This window comes from Rhinolophus sinicus, linkage group LG16 (assembly GCF_036562045.2).
Source record: "Rhinolophus sinicus isolate RSC01 linkage group LG16, ASM3656204v1, whole genome shotgun sequence".
Lineage (NCBI taxonomy): Eukaryota > Metazoa > Chordata > Mammalia > Chiroptera > Rhinolophidae > Rhinolophus > Rhinolophus sinicus.
Window position 1 is genome coordinate 30651876 of NC_133765.1, and position 15529 is coordinate 30667404.

Consider the following 15529-nt stretch of genomic DNA (forward strand, 5'->3'; position numbering starts at 1 on the left):
ACAGACGTGCAGGGGTTGTTCGGGTCTCCGCACCCAGGTTCGTGTGGGGCATGGTGAAGAGGGTGCCCTGCACGCGTGTGCTGAGATCTGGCCGCATCCGTGTGCTCGTGAGCCCGCGAGCCCAGATGCAGGGGAGACCGGCACCGAGAGACACCCGAGCTCGGGAGCCCTGGAACGGCGGCCGGGCGGAGCTTGGCTCCACGTGGGGCTGGAGAGCGCGCAAGCCTGGAGTCTGGGCGCTCGCCTCCCCGCGGCTGCCGCTGGCTTTTGTTGCGCCCAGCGGCTAAACGGCAGCTCGCAGGAGGCTCAGCCAGCCGTCCGCCTGGCTTGCCCAAGGCCGGTTAGTAAGAGGGTGAGCAGGAGAGAGAAACGGCAGCGGCAGCGGCGGCAGTGAGGCGAGCCGAGCACGCGAGAAGCGAGCGCCCCTGCCCGGCGCCCCGCGCGCTCTCCGCCTTCCTGGCCCGGCTCGCTCTCTCTCTCCTCCTCCCCTTCGTCCCTGGCCCTGCCTCCTCCCTCGATCCCGGGCTGGATGACTGAGGCATTTCAGACGTGGGCTGAGCGAGAGCAAGCGAGCGAGCTCTGGGGCTGCGGCGATCTCTCGATAAGCCACCTAGAGGCGACTCAGTGAGCGCGCTCCCCAGTGGCGCCCGCCCTCCCTCTGATCATGTTGACATATTCACAGGACAGGCAGTAGTACCGATGCGGCGCTGCGACGTTACAGTTTCCGACACCTTCTTTTTATAACTCGGCTCTATCCCCCAGCACTCGACCTGTGAAAACCACGCCTATGCAGCAACACAATTGGTCCGAAAGCGTCAAAGAGCCAATCAAGAGGCCTCCGGCTCCCTGCAGCCCACAGCAGAGCCCGACCTTCTAGAGCCGCCGAGCAGACGCCCGGGGAATTCTAGAGGCGGAGGAGGGTGGCGAGGAGCTCTCGCTGGCTTGCTCGCTCCCTCCCTCTCCTCGCTCTCCCTCTCCCACTCCGTCCGTCTCTTTCTCTCCCTCCTCCCCCTTCCATCCTTCCTGCCCTGCGCGTCTGGACGCAGATTTAGGAAGCGAATTCGCTCACGTTTTAGGACACGGAAGACAGGCGCGGGAGAAGAGCACGGCCAGATTTCGGATTGAAACCCAGACACCCTCCGGAGGCTCGGAGCAGAGGAAGGAGGAGGAGGCGAACGGAAGCCAGTGTGCAGTTCAAGTTTTGATAGCGCTGGGAGAAGAGGGCTTAAATCAGAGTGGTGGTTTTTTTTTTTTTTTTTTTTTTTTTTGCCTTTTTTTTTTTTTTTTTTTTTTTGAGGAGAGAGACTTTTTCCGCTCTCTCGCCGGCAGTTAAAGCCAGGTCCAGCGCAACTGCAGGCGCCGCCTGCGAGAAAGAGGCAGAACAAGAGAGATAGGGGGGCGGGGGGAAGAAGGAGAAGAAAAGGTAAAAAGTCTCCTAGGAGAACTGTTCGCATTTGCAACAAAGAACTGGGGGCTGGGGCGCGGTTCCTGGGACCCAGGGCCGGAGTGTCTATTTCGAGCTCCGGCGCGAGTCGAGAGGCTGCTCGGCTCCCCTCGCCTCTGAAACCGACTTGCAGAAGCGGCTTTTTAAAAACGCAAGGCACGAGGACAGTCACCCCAGCGACTATGTCTCCTGATTGCTCGCCTTGCCCTCTTTAAAAGCGGCATTCTCCTCCCCAAAAGACACTTACCCCCTCCCTTTGAGGTGCTTTAGTTGTGATTTTTTTTGCCTTTTTTCTTTTTTAAACTATGTGCTGCTGTTAACAAAACAAAACAACAAAACAGCAGCTGAGGACTTGTCCCCGGCTGGAGCCCAGCGCGCCCGCCTGGAGTGGATGAGCCTCTCCATGAGAGATCCGGTCATTCCTGGGACAAGCATGGCCTACCATCCGTTCCTACCTCACCGGGCGCCGGACTTCGCCATGAGCGCGGTGCTGGGTCACCAGCCGCCCTTCTTCCCCGCGCTGACTCTGCCTCCCAACGGCGCGGCGGCGCTCTCGCTGCCGGGCGCCCTGGCCAAGCCGATCATGGATCAATTGGTGGGGGCAGCCGAGACCGGCATCCCTTTCTCGTCCCTGGGGCCCCAGGCGCATCTGAGGCCTCTGAAGACCATGGAGCCCGAAGAAGAGGTGGAAGATGACCCTAAGGTTCACCTCGAGGCCAAAGAACTTTGGGATCAGTTCCACAAGCGAGGCACCGAGATGGTGATTACTAAGTCGGGAAGGTAAGCAAGCAGCGGGCCCCCTCCCTAAAATTATTGGAGGGTTTTCCCCTCCCTTTCTCTCTCTTCTCCCAGGACAGTCGGTTTGTCAGTAATTTTGCCTTAGAGGAAAACTTTAGTCCCCCTGGAACTCTGCACAGAGACTCCCGGGCCTGACCCCGTGGCAGGAAATTTCAGCTTACCTGGGTGTCTGCAGGCGGGGGTTTTTCCTAACTTAAGTCTGCATCCTGGGTTTCCTACAGCATAGACAGTTTTTTCGGTGGAGCCCAGACATTTCTGCAGGGAGAAAGAAAACCACCTCACTGCAGGAGTTTCATTGTTTAAACCTTTCTGAAACATCCTTCTGGCTTTGTTGATGTTTTGTTTTTGTCTGTTTCATTTTGTGCTCAGAAAAATGTAAAGCCCCTTTCTTTTGTGTGGTAACGAGAGGCCTGTCACCAGCTTACTCTGGCTCTTTCTGCCCTCCAGCCTAGCCTTTGGGTCTGGAGGGGGCCTGAGCCTTCGGCTGCCAGGGTCAGAGAGGAATGGTAGGGCCGCTGGGTTTGTTTGTCCACACCGCTTCACGTGTCTGTAATCTGAGGGAGAGTTCAGCAGGGGATTTTGGGATAATTAAAATTACATTTGCAAACCCAAAGAGCCAGTGGGGAGACCTAGACAAATGAAATGCTTCTGTATTATGTGTGAATACTATCAACCATATTTTACGTAACGTTTAGAGGTCCTTGCCTGACCCGAAACCTGCCTGTCACTTAAAATCACAGATTTTTTTTTATGGCATTGAAGTTTATCAAGGCATAAAGTTGAAAGAATAAAAATAAAATGCCTCGCTTGATGTCTTCAGCTTTCTGTGTCTTTCTTTCCAAGCTAAAGGAGGCCAAAGTTGGGCATAAAAATGCTCAGACCCAGGAGACATTTAGCCAGTTTCACAGCGAAGTGCTTCCTTTTAAGTCGAGAGTATAGAATGCCAACACTTCTGGGAAATAAATAGCAATTTGGTGGCACAATCTTGCAGTTTTTGACTGGCCGGAGCAATCGGGGGAATGTGGTTAGCAGCTCCTAGGCAGATTGGTTATCAGGCCTGGGAGTCCACCCCAATCTACAAAATTCGTTTTAAGAACTCACCGAGTCCAGTTTCATTTCGCCAGCAGCGGGATGGCAGTTCTGAAGCAGGAGTACAACTTGACGTTTATTTCCTTGATACGTTTAACCTTTTCTCATCGACGGGTGGTGGAAAATTCTAGCCTTAACTGACCGCACTTTTAAAATCCTACCCCGAGCTGTTTAGAACTAGACACCCACAGGAAAAAGCATGGGCAAGAATTTCTCTATAAAGAGGACAATCTATAAAGTCACAATCTATAAACAGAGAAAAAATATATATATAAAGAAATTGTGAGACGAGGTAGAGAAATGCAGTGCCATAATTCCCTTGTTTTGAATCTTGGGACATTTAAAGATTGAGAAATGGAGCCTATTTAATACTTCTGTTGTGGAAGAAAACAATTTTGCACCTAGCCACACTGAAACAAATAAGCTCACCCATCATAGTAGCACATTTTAAATTTAATTTAAATATTTTAGGATAAATAGAGACTCAAACCCAAGATTCTAAGTGACTTATTTATTTATTTTTTCTTTTCCCTTCTCTCCTATTGCAGGCGAATGTTCCCCCCATTTAAAGTAAGATGTTCTGGGCTGGATAAAAAAGCTAAATATATTTTGTTGATGGACATTATAGCTGCTGATGACTGTCGATATAAATTTCACAATTCTCGGTGGATGGTGGCGGGTAAGGCTGACCCTGAAATGCCAAAGAGAATGTATATTCACCCGGACAGCCCGGCTACCGGGGAACAGTGGATGTCCAAAGTTGTCACTTTCCACAAACTGAAACTCACCAACAACATTTCGGACAAACACGGATTTGTAAGTTTCATCGCTCCCTTCAGTAAAATGTTCTCTTTCTTCACTCTAGCAAAGGCAATGCTTCCCCCATGCCATTTAAAATCGTGAGTTTCTGCTCAGACTTCTCCCTTGCTCTCTGTAGTGAAACGTAGCGTACTTGTTGGATCTACTACAGAGTCGGTGAGAGAACTCAGAGTCGGGGGTGTTTCTCTACGGAGAATGGAAGGCCTGGCGTTCTAAAAGAAACTAGGTCAAGAAAACGTACCAGTGCCTGTTTTAGGGCAATTCCAGGTCTTGGGAAAAGCCTGACCTGACAGTGAAGTAAAAAACTAATCGCTAAGATATAAAATCAATGTTAAAGTTATGTATTCATAAAGGATTTATTTTAAGATATCATACGCATCTTTGGAAACCAGCCATTTTATTTCTTGGGAGAGTTTTAAGGTTCGAAGCCTTGATTACATTGGTGAAAGGGTGTGATTCCATGTTGGGGAAGACTTTTTCTTTTGCTGAAAAAAGAATCTGGCTTAGGTGAAAGTCAGGTCTACTAGAAATGAGACAGATCTCCAGTGCAAAAATTGTGTGCGTATTGGGAGTGTATACATTCGGTGCGAGCATGCTTAGAAACTTTCAGGAGACTTGGATTGCTTGTAAAAGTCAAGCAAAGGACCTTTTGCCCCGGCCCCTACCCCTCCCCAACATTTCAATAAAATAAACAGTGATAAGCGAGGAATAAGCAGAAAGATTAGGCCCAGGAAAGACGAGAATGGCGCGGAAATATCTTCAGCGGGCAGGAATTGCATTTGAAGCCCTTGATTTGATTAAGGCGTAAATATTCCTCTCTAGAGTTCAGCCTTTCAGGGTTTTAAGTGGAGTGGGCTCGTCAATTAGTGGGCGCTTAAAGGACTGAATCATTTTGTAAATTAAAATGCATGTTTTTCTCTATCTTTTAAGACTTTGGCCTTCCCAAGTGATCACGCAACGTGGCAGGGGAATTATAGTTTTGGTACTCAGGTAGGCTAGGGTTCAAGGTTCGAATGAACCTTAGATGGTGAGGGTGGGGGGGACCCTTTGGAAACTGACGAGCAAATTGGATTCTCCGGAAGATAACATCTGTGGAGGGAAATGTACCCAAAGAGGTGCTTCCAGGAGGTGGGCTCCTTCCGACCGTGGTACCCTCCGGTGGGGTAGCTGTCAGCCTGGCAGGGGTTCTAAGATCCTGTTTGTCCCTCTAAATCCTTTTTTGATGTGTGTCTCTCCTCCCTGCCCCTGCAGACTATACTGAACTCTATGCACAAATACCAGCCCCGGTTTCACATCGTCAGAGCCAATGACATCCTGAAACTTCCTTATAGTACATTTCGGACATACTTGTTCCCCGAAACCGAATTCATCGCTGTGACAGCATATCAGAATGATAAGGTAACCGAAGATGCTTTTCTTTTTAATGGTGATGTTTTTTCCTGCCCTTTAAACTGCTTTGGGTGAGGAGGAGAAAGTCACAGGAGAATTGGGATGGGGGCCTCGCGTTTTCTTTTTGTGATTTGGCTGTCAGTGGGGCTTTTGCGAAAAGGGGCCGCTAGCACATTGCAGAGGCAGAAGAAAAAAGAAGGAAAAAATGCCAAACTAACTTTGCCAGTGAGAAGCTCCAGTAACCACTGTTGCTGATGCCCCACCCCCACCCCACCCTGGGCTTTCCCCTGTTTGTTTCAAGGTTCATCTTCTTCTTCAGGAAGAAGTTTCAAGGAATCAGCTAAACATTTAAGGCAAAAGCCACTGGGGATACTGGGAGGAGAATCCCAGTAGAGACCAGCTTTTCTCCCCTAGCCAGAAATCCTGAGTAGCTGATCTGGTTTTTATTACCTTTTATGCTGCTGTGCTTTTTATGGTGTGTGTGTGTGTGTGTGTGTGTGTGTGTGTGTGTGTGTGCTTGGAAAAACCTACTCTGATCACAGGGTCATGCTAATTGAGTTGTCTGAGGCTTTTGAGAGGAGGTAACCAAAGTCACCACTTCATTTGAAGTTTTTTTCTCCCTTGGACCTGAGGCCGGGGATTAATAGTGTACCCAAATGGAACAGCAGGCAGCACCTGGTATATAAAATTATGGTGGCCTGAAGGTCATGGGCACATAGCACAGAGACACAAAGCGACTCTTGCTGCTGATCCACCAGTTGCCAGCTTGCTGTTAGCAGGCAGTTATGGGGGTGGGGGTGGGGGGCAACTGGGGACCCCTGTTCTTCAACTTCTGAACCCTGGATCTCAGTGAGAGTCCAGCCCACTGGACAACACCTGCATTTTGAATTCACTATCACTGTAGGTGGGTCCTCTGTGGCCGGCTGATGGGGGTGTTTTCAGGTATATTTCCTTAGTATGGAGATGAAGATATTACGACTTCTCTCTGCAAGTCTTCCACACACGAATTTATTCCAAGACCAAGAATCCAGCCATGGGGCCCTTTTCCACCTCTAGGGAACTCTGTATATATTATTTTGTTCACCCAAAGGGAAGGGATTTGAAAGATTACATACTATGTATGGCATTTTTTCCCCCTCACTGTGTAGAATGCATGCTCCCTCTAGGCCCAGAATCCAGTGAATCTTAAATTGCTGGTGTAATAATAAATTGTAGCATTTTTGATCAGACAAAGAGGCCATGGGCCTTCTCCACCTAATGGCGGTGGCAGAGCATATAAATGAAAACAAATGTTTCCAGTGGTCATTTGGTCCTTTTAAATCTGGAATTGTCAATATTGTAATTCCCCAAACCGCCCCCCCCAGCAAAAAAATCAAACCCACTCTGGCACAAGAGTAGCGAAACCCCATAAATCATTTTATTAGATTCACAGAAAAGGTTGGAGTGTATGGAGTGTGTGTGTGTGTGTGTGTGTGTGTGTGTGTGTGTGTGTGTTTGGGGGCAGGAAATATGCTGCAACATATTTTATGATTAATTGCACTGTATAAAAAAGTCAAAATGAAAGCATACTTTTAAAATCTACAGGTTGTCCCTTTTGACTGTTCTGACAACTTTTCCATTTTTAAGCCCAAACTGTCAGCTGCCCAAAGAAAAGAATGAGGGATTTCCCAGGTAGGGTAATTTCAGCCTGGAATCCCTTGTTGGCCTCCTATGGGAGACCCAAGACATGGTAGAGTTTCCCTTGATTTTTATCTCAGACCCTCCAAACTTCTGTTATTATCTCCTCTCCCTTTCTCTTTAACCTGGCATATCTGAATGAGGTCTCCTGTTGGCAGTCAAATTTCTAGTAAACTGTTGAGTTGGGGAAAACACCCCCAGAACATTCTAGAAAGTGAGGCCAATGTGTCTCTCTTGCTTGTGTCTCCTCCTTTAGATAACTCAGTTAAAAATAGACAACAACCCTTTTGCAAAAGGTTTCCGGGACACTGGAAATGGCAGGAGAGAAAAACGGTAAGCTGAGATAGTTACTTATTTCTCAGGTAATTTAGAAAAAAAATCACTTTGCTAGGTCCCAAGTCTCACTGTTAGAATTGGGATGCTGGCACTTATATTGAGAAGGGGAGGGGAAGGTGGGAAATCATTTACTCCCCTGTGCCATGTGCTTGAGGATTTTGGTATACTGTACTTCTCCCACCTACTTGTTACCTTAAAGGAAATTAACTAGGCCACACCATACTTCTCTCTGGAAGAAAAGCATCAGAGATAATTGATTATATACAGATGCCTATTAATTCCTAATTAATTGAAGTTCATCCTGGGCAGGTCCCAGGAAAGAACTAAGCCATGCACAAAATGCTTTGGAATTTTTGCAATCTCGTCCTGCAAATACCATCAGACAGAACTGAATCCCCTGGAGAAATCTGTGGTTCCCTTTTTCATGGGTACATGTATCATTTTGCATTAAGCAGACAGCTGGTTAGTATATGAAAGAAGCTCTCCACTCCCCCACCCACTTTCAAAGAATTTCTAAAATCCAGAAAATCAACCCCAATTTTTAACCTATCCCCTGAGGGGGGGTTGGGCATTAAAAAATAATTTCTAACATCTAAACAGATTTTTTACTCCAATTAATGTGTTGGCGAAACGATTACAGAAAAGTGCACCATGAAATAACCACTTCCTCCCAATCTTAGCAACCAGTGGGGAGTTTGTAGGCTGTTTGTGTTCACCGGGTTAGGTCCCCCGTCCCCTCCCTCTGCCAGGCCTGCTGTTCAGCTGTCTCTGGTCAGCTCCAACCTCCCCTCTTGCTTTTTTGCTTTTAAACAAGATTTCACAGCTCAAGCCCATGCCCTTTCCTTAATGAAACTCTGATCTTGAATAAATGCAACCTGAGCTGCCTTCCTGGTGCCACACTCTTCAGCCCAGTTAGAGGGTCAAGAACAATGCATAGGTCTGTGTGGCTGCCCCCAGGCAAGCAGATTGCAGAATTAGTGTTGTCCGTGGGCAGCAGGCAAGGTGAGGTGTGTGTGCCTCTTTGGAGTGGGTGAGACACAGAAAGGGGGGAAATGTATGTTCCGTTCTGTAATGGCTGGGTGTGGGCTTCTGCCTCAGGAAACAGCTCACCCTGCAGTCCATGAGGGTGTTCGATGACAGACACAAAAAGGAGAATGGCACCTCCGATGAGTCCTCAAGCGAACAGGCAGCCTTCAGCTGTTTTGCTCAGTCCTCATCCCCAGCTGTCTCCACTGTTGGGACATCTAACCTCAAAGGTAAGCCTGGTCACCTTCGATGTCTGGACTCCGGGTCTTGGAGGCCTAGAAGCATTGGGGACCGGGGCACACACCAGGGAACTTGCCCTTCAAAAGCTGCAGACCCTTCTTGAATTTCCGAAAACTGGAGCCAACATTCACAAAGGGTGATCGGGTGTGTGTGTCCCCCTTCTAAGCTAATAGAAGAACAGCTCAGAATCCCTTCCCTCAAACCTTAGTTTGACTGGGAGTAAGGATGGTGTCGGTCTGTATATTCCCTCTTGGTGGCCGCCCCCCTCCCCTGCTTAGAAAACTGCCTGGAGCACTTTCTCTGCCCTCCCATTGTCTCCAATCAAGCAGCTACTGACTTTTTTTTTACCATCTTTGATCTCAAAGGTAAAATGTGTTGGACTGGGGGAGGCCAGGGATTCTCTGCCACCTGGAACAGAGATGGTGGCCGAGAAAACATAGAGCAACAACCTGTGCAAGGAGATGGAGCACAGGGGATGTGAATTGGGGAGGGGTGGGGAGGGGTCGAGATGGTTCAAATCCCCAGTTGGTTTCCTGTGTTTAAAGAGCAAAGAACTATTTCTATGGAAAGATACACACACTCGCGCAACGGGAAGAAACCTGTTTTTTATGTTTAATAAAAAATGAAAGTCCTTTCTGTCATCAATCCATTTAAGCTTTAAACATAAAATAGGATCCCCTTTTCTTTTTTCCTAGTAGGACACCCACAGAGGGTGTGGTGAGAGCAAAAAGAATCTCTGATTGTCTGGGGGCAGGAGGGGGCTGCCCATCACCCATCTGTCTGTTGGGACTGGGGCAAACAGAGGCCCAGTGGAGTGTGTGTGTGTGTGTTAGGGGCGGGGTGTTCGTTTCTGCCACCACCAATTCAGATGTCAGGGTTCTTTCCAAACAAATCCTTCCGAAAGAATTCACAAATGTGTGGAAGGTGCAGCTCTTCATCAGTCACTGAACAAAGACCCTAAAGGTGTTCCGCAGTGAGTGTTAGTGTAAGTTACTTTTTATTTTAAAAAAGTAAATTTGCAACCAAATAGGAAACAGTGAGTAAAGGCAAAGTCAGACACACAGTAGGAGCTCCAGCCTTGCTTGCAAAAAAAAAAAAAAAAAAAAGTAAAATTCATTACCGACTGGGGGGAGGATTTCAGCCTATCCAAATACCTTAAGTTCATTATTAGCTCATTGAATTTTTCCACTAAAGTTATGAAGTATCATCACTCCCATTTTGCAGATAAGAGTACTGAGGCACAGGGAGGTTAAGGGGCTTGCCGGGTGTTACCCAGCTAGTAAGTGGCCAAGCCAAGATTCAAACTGGGAAACTGGCTTTCCACTGGTCCAGATTGGAACTAACGCCCTTCCGCCCTGCCTTTTCCCCTCCTATGGTAGATCTGTGTGCCAGCGAGGGTGAGAGTGACGCTGAGGCCGAGAGCAAAGAGGAGCACGGCCCGGAGGCCTGCGACGCAGCCAAGATCTCCACCACCACGTCGGAGGAGCCGAGCCGCGACAAGGGCAGCCCGGCGGTCAAGGCTCACCTATTCTCGGCGGAGCCCGGAGGCCGGCCTCGCGACAGCGGGCGGATGGACAAGGCGTCTCCCGACTCGCGTCACAGTCCGGCCACCATCTCGTCCAGCACCCGCGGCCTGGGCGCAGAGGAACGCCGAAGCCCAGGCCGTGAGGGCGCGGCCACGTCCAAGGCCGAGGAAGCGCGCGCGCTGCCAGGCAAGGAGGCCTTCGCGCCTCTCACGGTGCAGACCGATGCGGCCACAGCGCACCTGGGCCAGGGCCCGCTGCCTGGCCTCGGCTTCGCCCCGGGCCTGGCTGGCCAGCAGTTTTTCAACGGGCACCCGCTCTTCCTGCACCCCGGCCAGTTCGCCATGGGGGGCGCCTTCTCCAGCATGGCTGCGGGCATGGGGCCCCTGTTGGCCACTGTGTCCGGGGCCTCCACTGGCGTTTCAGGCCTGGATTCTACGGCCATGGCCTCAGCCGCTGCAGCACAGGGACTGTCGGGGGCCTCCGCGGCCACCCTGCCTTTCCACCTCCAGCAGCATGTCCTGGCCTCCCAGGTATTTATTTATCGTCCTTCCTCCTGCCTCCTCTCCAGCCCCTCCCTCCATGCACCCTTTGATACCAGACCCTCACCCAGTCTCCGGCCTAGTAGCTTTAAATGATAATAATTGCTAGGTGCAAACCTTATCTCATTGATTCATTATAACCTCACACTTACCCCCCCAAAAAACTTAGTTTTTTTCACAGTCAAGGGCTGTTTATAGCAGAGTAGGTACATAGTAATAATAATTATACCCAGCACTGTGTTGTGCTGGGCATTCTTCTAAGTACTTGATTTATTCCGACTTCAGTGGGACTAGTATCACCTCCACTTCATAGATGAAGCCCAGAGATGTTGAGTAACTATCCAAGGTCACACAGCCAGTAGGTGGTGGAGCTAAGAGTCTACCCCAGGCAGTCTGACTTCAGGGTCTGTGATTTTCACTTCAGAGCTGAAAGGTCTCTTAACTGTCTCATAACCAACCTTCCCCAAGGAATTAAACAAGGGGGAGACTGAGGCCTGGGGAGAGGAAGTGACTCCCTGGGTGGGAACTGAGTCTTGAGTTTTCCAGCCTTTTCTCCCAATTTGAAGCTTTTTCCCTGCCCCCCTTCCCCCACCCCAAGCAGGCCTGTTCCCCAAAAGGGTTAATATTTTGTGCACACGTGGGAAATGTCAGAGGAGAGGGACAGCCTGGCGGCCTCTGTATGGTTCAGACAGCTGTGCTGGAACATGGGGTGGCAGAGGAGAAGTCTCAGGCCGCTTGGAAACGCTCTGAACTGGCAAAAAGGTTCTGAGGGGTTTTCTGCATGCCCTTGCCTTTTGTTTTCTCTGGGCACATTCTTCTCCCTTCCTTGAGCCAAGAGCAGGATTGGCCTCCCACTCTGGGGGAGGAGGGGACTGGTTTCTGGCCTTTCTCAATTCCTGCCATCTCCTCCATTAGCTCCTCCTGGAGACCTGGTTGTAGGTGGGCAGGTGATAGGTGTGCAAGGGGCTGCCTGGGCAATCTCAAGGGAAGGGACAGGTAACTGGCCCGGATCTGGGTCCCTGGATTTTAAATTCTGCTTCTGCCACTTTACTAGCTGAGTGATTTCCTGTGACCCTGGGGCCTACCTCAGTTTCTCCACCTGTAACACCAGTATATCAGGCTAGGTTCCTTCTTTGTCTCTGTTTATAGTAAATCCCCTTTTCCTCCTCCATTCCCAGTTTCCTTTTGCTTAACTTCCCTGGATTTTTTTCATTAGCAACACTTCCAGGGTTGAAGTAGGAGATTTGGGGTGGGGGGAACCAAGATGAAAAATAATTCTGTCTAATAATTTACGTCGTCTGGCTTTCACTCAGCTGCCATTGCGGGGTAGACTGACTCGATTGTCCCATTTAACAGGTGCAGCAACTGACCCTGAGGGGAGAATTTCTAACAGTCCTATTGGCCAGGCACCTTACATAGCACATCAAAGGCATTAGCTCATTTAATATTTACAAAGTCCCCAACAGTATATGAATTATTTAATATTCCCCTGGTTATTTTTTTAATACAAGAAAGCTGAAGAACAGGGACTGAAATATCTAGGCCTAGAGTGGCACAGCTAAGATTTAGACCTGGAGAAATAAGTCTGAGTGTCCTCCTCCCCCTCTCTCCAACTTCACATCCCCAGAGAGAAAGAACAATGACTTGTGCAAGGTCCCAGGTTGGTGGGAGTGGGGGTAGGAGTGTGGGGGAGGGGAATAGACAAGGTTGGCTTCTTCCTACCGCACAGCCCCTTCTCGGCTGACTCGCTGGATGCATTTCTTTTCCTTCCCCAGGGCCTGGCCATGTCGCCTTTCGGAAGCCTGTTCCCTTACCCTTACACGTACATGGCGGCGGCGGCGGCCGCCTCCTCCGCAGCAGCCTCCAGCTCGGTGCACCGTCACCCCTTCCTCAACCTGAACACCATGCGTCCTCGGCTGCGTTACAGCCCCTACTCCATCCCCCTGCCGGTCCCCGACAGCAGCAGCCTGCTCACCACCGCCCTGCCGTCCATGGCGGCGGTCGCGGGGCCCCTGGACGCCAAAGCCGCTGCCCTGGCCGCCAGCCCGGCCTCGGTGGCCGTGGACTCGGGCTCAGAACTCAACAGCCGTTCCTCCACCCTCTCCTCCAGCTCGGTGTCCTTGTCGCCCAAACTCTGCCCTGAGAAAGAGGCAGCCACCAGCGAACTGCAGAGCATCCAGCGGTTGGTCAGCGGCTTGGAAGCCAAGCCGGACAGGTCCCGCAGCGCGTCCCCATAAGCCCCTCCCCAGAAAAGTCTCTTCATTCCAGTCCAGTCACGTCTGCAGTGCACTTTGTTGGATGTAAACTAAACCACGGACGTGCAGTGGGGTTAGCCCTGCTTTGTGCAGTCCTGTCTGGGAAGGGGTGCCGGACTCCCTCGAGAGAATATGCTAGAAACAGGCTCTGTCTTCTTGGCGTGGTTTATATATCCGGGATCTGGCTCAGATTCTGGGGGCTCAGAAACGTCTGTTGCATTGAGCTGTTGCGGGTGGGAGTTAAAACAGGTCTGTCCAGAGCACCTCCAGCGAGGCAAGTCTGGGAGCCTGGGAAGAAAAAGGTAGCCAGGTCTACCCAGAGGGGAGGTGTTGAAAGACTTCTCCCCCAGTGCAGATTTATATATTTTTTCCTTCACCGTGTCAAGTGGAAACAAAAACAAATAAAATTAAAAAAAAAAAATACCGGGGGCAAATGAATACATTAACATGATTCTGTTTGTGAAGTTTAAAAACTTTATAGTGACTTGCATATCAGTTCTAAATAAATTACTGAGCAGCATTGTTTTTTTTGGGGGGGTGGGGTGGGAGTCGCTGCCAGCTTTGTTTAGTCTCTATTAAGGAAATCTGTGTCTTTTTAATATTCTTGTGATGTTTTAAGAGCCGCTATAGGTCTCTTCTTGCATGTTCCACAGTGATGTATTTGTGGTTTTTCATTTTGAATGCTTGCTTTTAGAGAGAAAAGAACATGACCCCACACCTTTTACCCAGTTCTCATCGGCAACCCCAAGGGGGAGGATTTAAAGGGAAGAGGTGGGGAAGACACAAAAAAATGAGTTTATTTTATCTAAGCTCTGTAGCAGGATTCATGTCTCTCTGGCGGTTCTTTCTCTTTCCTGTATATGCAATAACAAGGTTTTAAAAAAATAATAAAGAAGAAGCGAGACTATTAGCAAAGTATTTATGTAATTATTTGATAACTCTTGTAAATAGGTGGAATATGAATGCTTGGAAAATTAAACTTTAATTTATTGACATTGTATATAGCTCTATGTAAATAGGATTGCAGCTGTCAGGTTTTGTGTTGTTTTCCTTTAGTCAGTTTTACTTCAAGGTCACAGGATTGCCTTTAAAACTAGAAAACACACTTTTCTGCACCAACACCAACACACTTTCAAAAGAATCGTCTGCAAAAAAAATTTTTTTTTCTTTTTTAATGTCTAAGAGTGAGGGAAAGTGCTATTGCCTATTTTATGCAAGATTGGGAAGGTGGGGCTACTTCCCAGCTCCACCTTAAATTCCTTAAAATATAACACCCTAAAGAGTGGTTCTGAGATTGCTTGGGGGTGGGAAGGGTGGGGAGTACAGAGGCTGTGGTTTGACTTTCTGATTTTTCTTTTGTATTTGTATTTGCTAGTCTCTGATTTCTTCAAATGAAGTGGAATTGACTACTGTCTTCAATATTGATGGTGTTTTGAATTGGTGCCTATAGAGATATATTCACAGTTCAAAAGTCAGGTGCTGAGAGATTGTTTAAGACAAAAACTCATGAAGGTATACTTTGTGTTATAATTGTTGAGTTCTTTGGTTTTCTGTATTTCTCCCCCTCTCTTTAAAACGTCATTGAAATTTCAATAAATTTTTATTGAAATGTCTTTGGGCCTCGTGTTAAGTGCTTTCTTTAAGGAACTTTCTTGAGAGCGGAGTCTTTCTCCTTCCTTCCTCTATCCCCTTCTCTTTGCCTTTAAGTAATTAAGACCGCCCCCACTGAACCAAAATGAGCTGTCACTCAAGTTACAAAGCTAAAAACAAAAGTCCCTCACTCGGTCGAAGAGAGCCAGCCGCTTCAATCTGAAATTACTTTTCCTTTAAATTAGGGAGGAAAACGAGAGACGGAAGGGGTCTGATTAGAACTGGATAGAATAGCAATTTCATATACTTCAGTTTTAATGGAAAAAGAATGCTCCCCTCCCTATGTCAAAGTTTCCCACACGGATCCGACAAAAAATACGTTGGACAGTGAACGTTTTCGTTTTAGCCTCGTTCTCCATTTTCACCTCCATATGGGAAATCTAAGTAAAAAATACCCTTGTACCAGTGTGCAAAAAGGCTAGCAGAATCTTCTCTGGGCCAGCCCCACCTTGGCAAGACAGCAATCCCCCAGGTTGCAGGAGAAGTGGAGGAGACAACGTCCCCCCTGCAGTCCCTGGTGTCTCAGATTGGACCAGGCTGACCCAAGGCGCCCCGATGAGGCCCCATCCCGAAGTCCTGCGTGCAAAGAGAGACCAGCTCCGCGCAGAGTTGGCTGTGTCACGCGAGGGAGGAGGCCAGTTTTCCCCGCAAGGGAAAGGTAATTCCAGGGCGCATATTTGACCCCCTCCAAGGGGAAAGTCACCCAGGAGGCTGACACCCTCCTCCAGTTCTCCCCTCCAA

The 15529-nt window shown here is 48.8% G+C and overlaps 1 protein-coding gene across 2 annotated transcripts; it reads left to right on the top strand.

Moving 5' to 3' along the window:
- The first annotated feature begins 1325 nt into the window (after nucleotides 1-1325).
- TBX3 (T-box transcription factor 3) lies at nucleotides 1326-14751 on the top strand. Of its 2 annotated transcripts, XM_019734107.2 has the most exons (8): nucleotides 1326-2224; nucleotides 3880-4147; nucleotides 5081-5140; nucleotides 5402-5548; nucleotides 7473-7549; nucleotides 8651-8808; nucleotides 10198-10874; nucleotides 12659-14751. In XM_019734107.2, the coding sequence occupies exons 1-8, from the start codon at nucleotides 1836-1838 to the stop codon at nucleotides 13118-13120; spliced, it is 2238 nt and encodes a 745-aa protein (XP_019589666.1). In that variant the 5' UTR covers nucleotides 1326-1835; the 3' UTR covers nucleotides 13121-14751. The 2 variants fall into 2 exon arrangements, with proteins under 2 accessions (XP_019589666.1, XP_019589667.1); XM_019734108.2 differs by lacking the exon at nucleotides 5081-5140.
- The last annotated feature ends 778 nt before the right edge of the window (nucleotides 14752-15529 follow it).

What these genes read in the sequence shown, in the direction of transcription:
- TBX3 (XM_019734107.2), top strand. Translation starts at nt 1,836, where the DNA reads ATGAGCCTCTCCATGAGAGATCCGGTCATTCCTGGGACAAGCATGGCC. An exon ending in ATTATAGTTTTGGTACTCAG is followed by an intron (nt 5,141 to 5,401) that starts GTAGGCTAGGGT and finishes CTGCCCCTGCAG; the next exon opens with ACTATACTGAACTCTATGCA. An exon ending in CAGCATATCAGAATGATAAG is followed by an intron (nt 5,549 to 7,472) that starts GTAACCGAAGAT and finishes CTCCTCCTTTAG; the next exon opens with ATAACTCAGTTAAAAATAGA.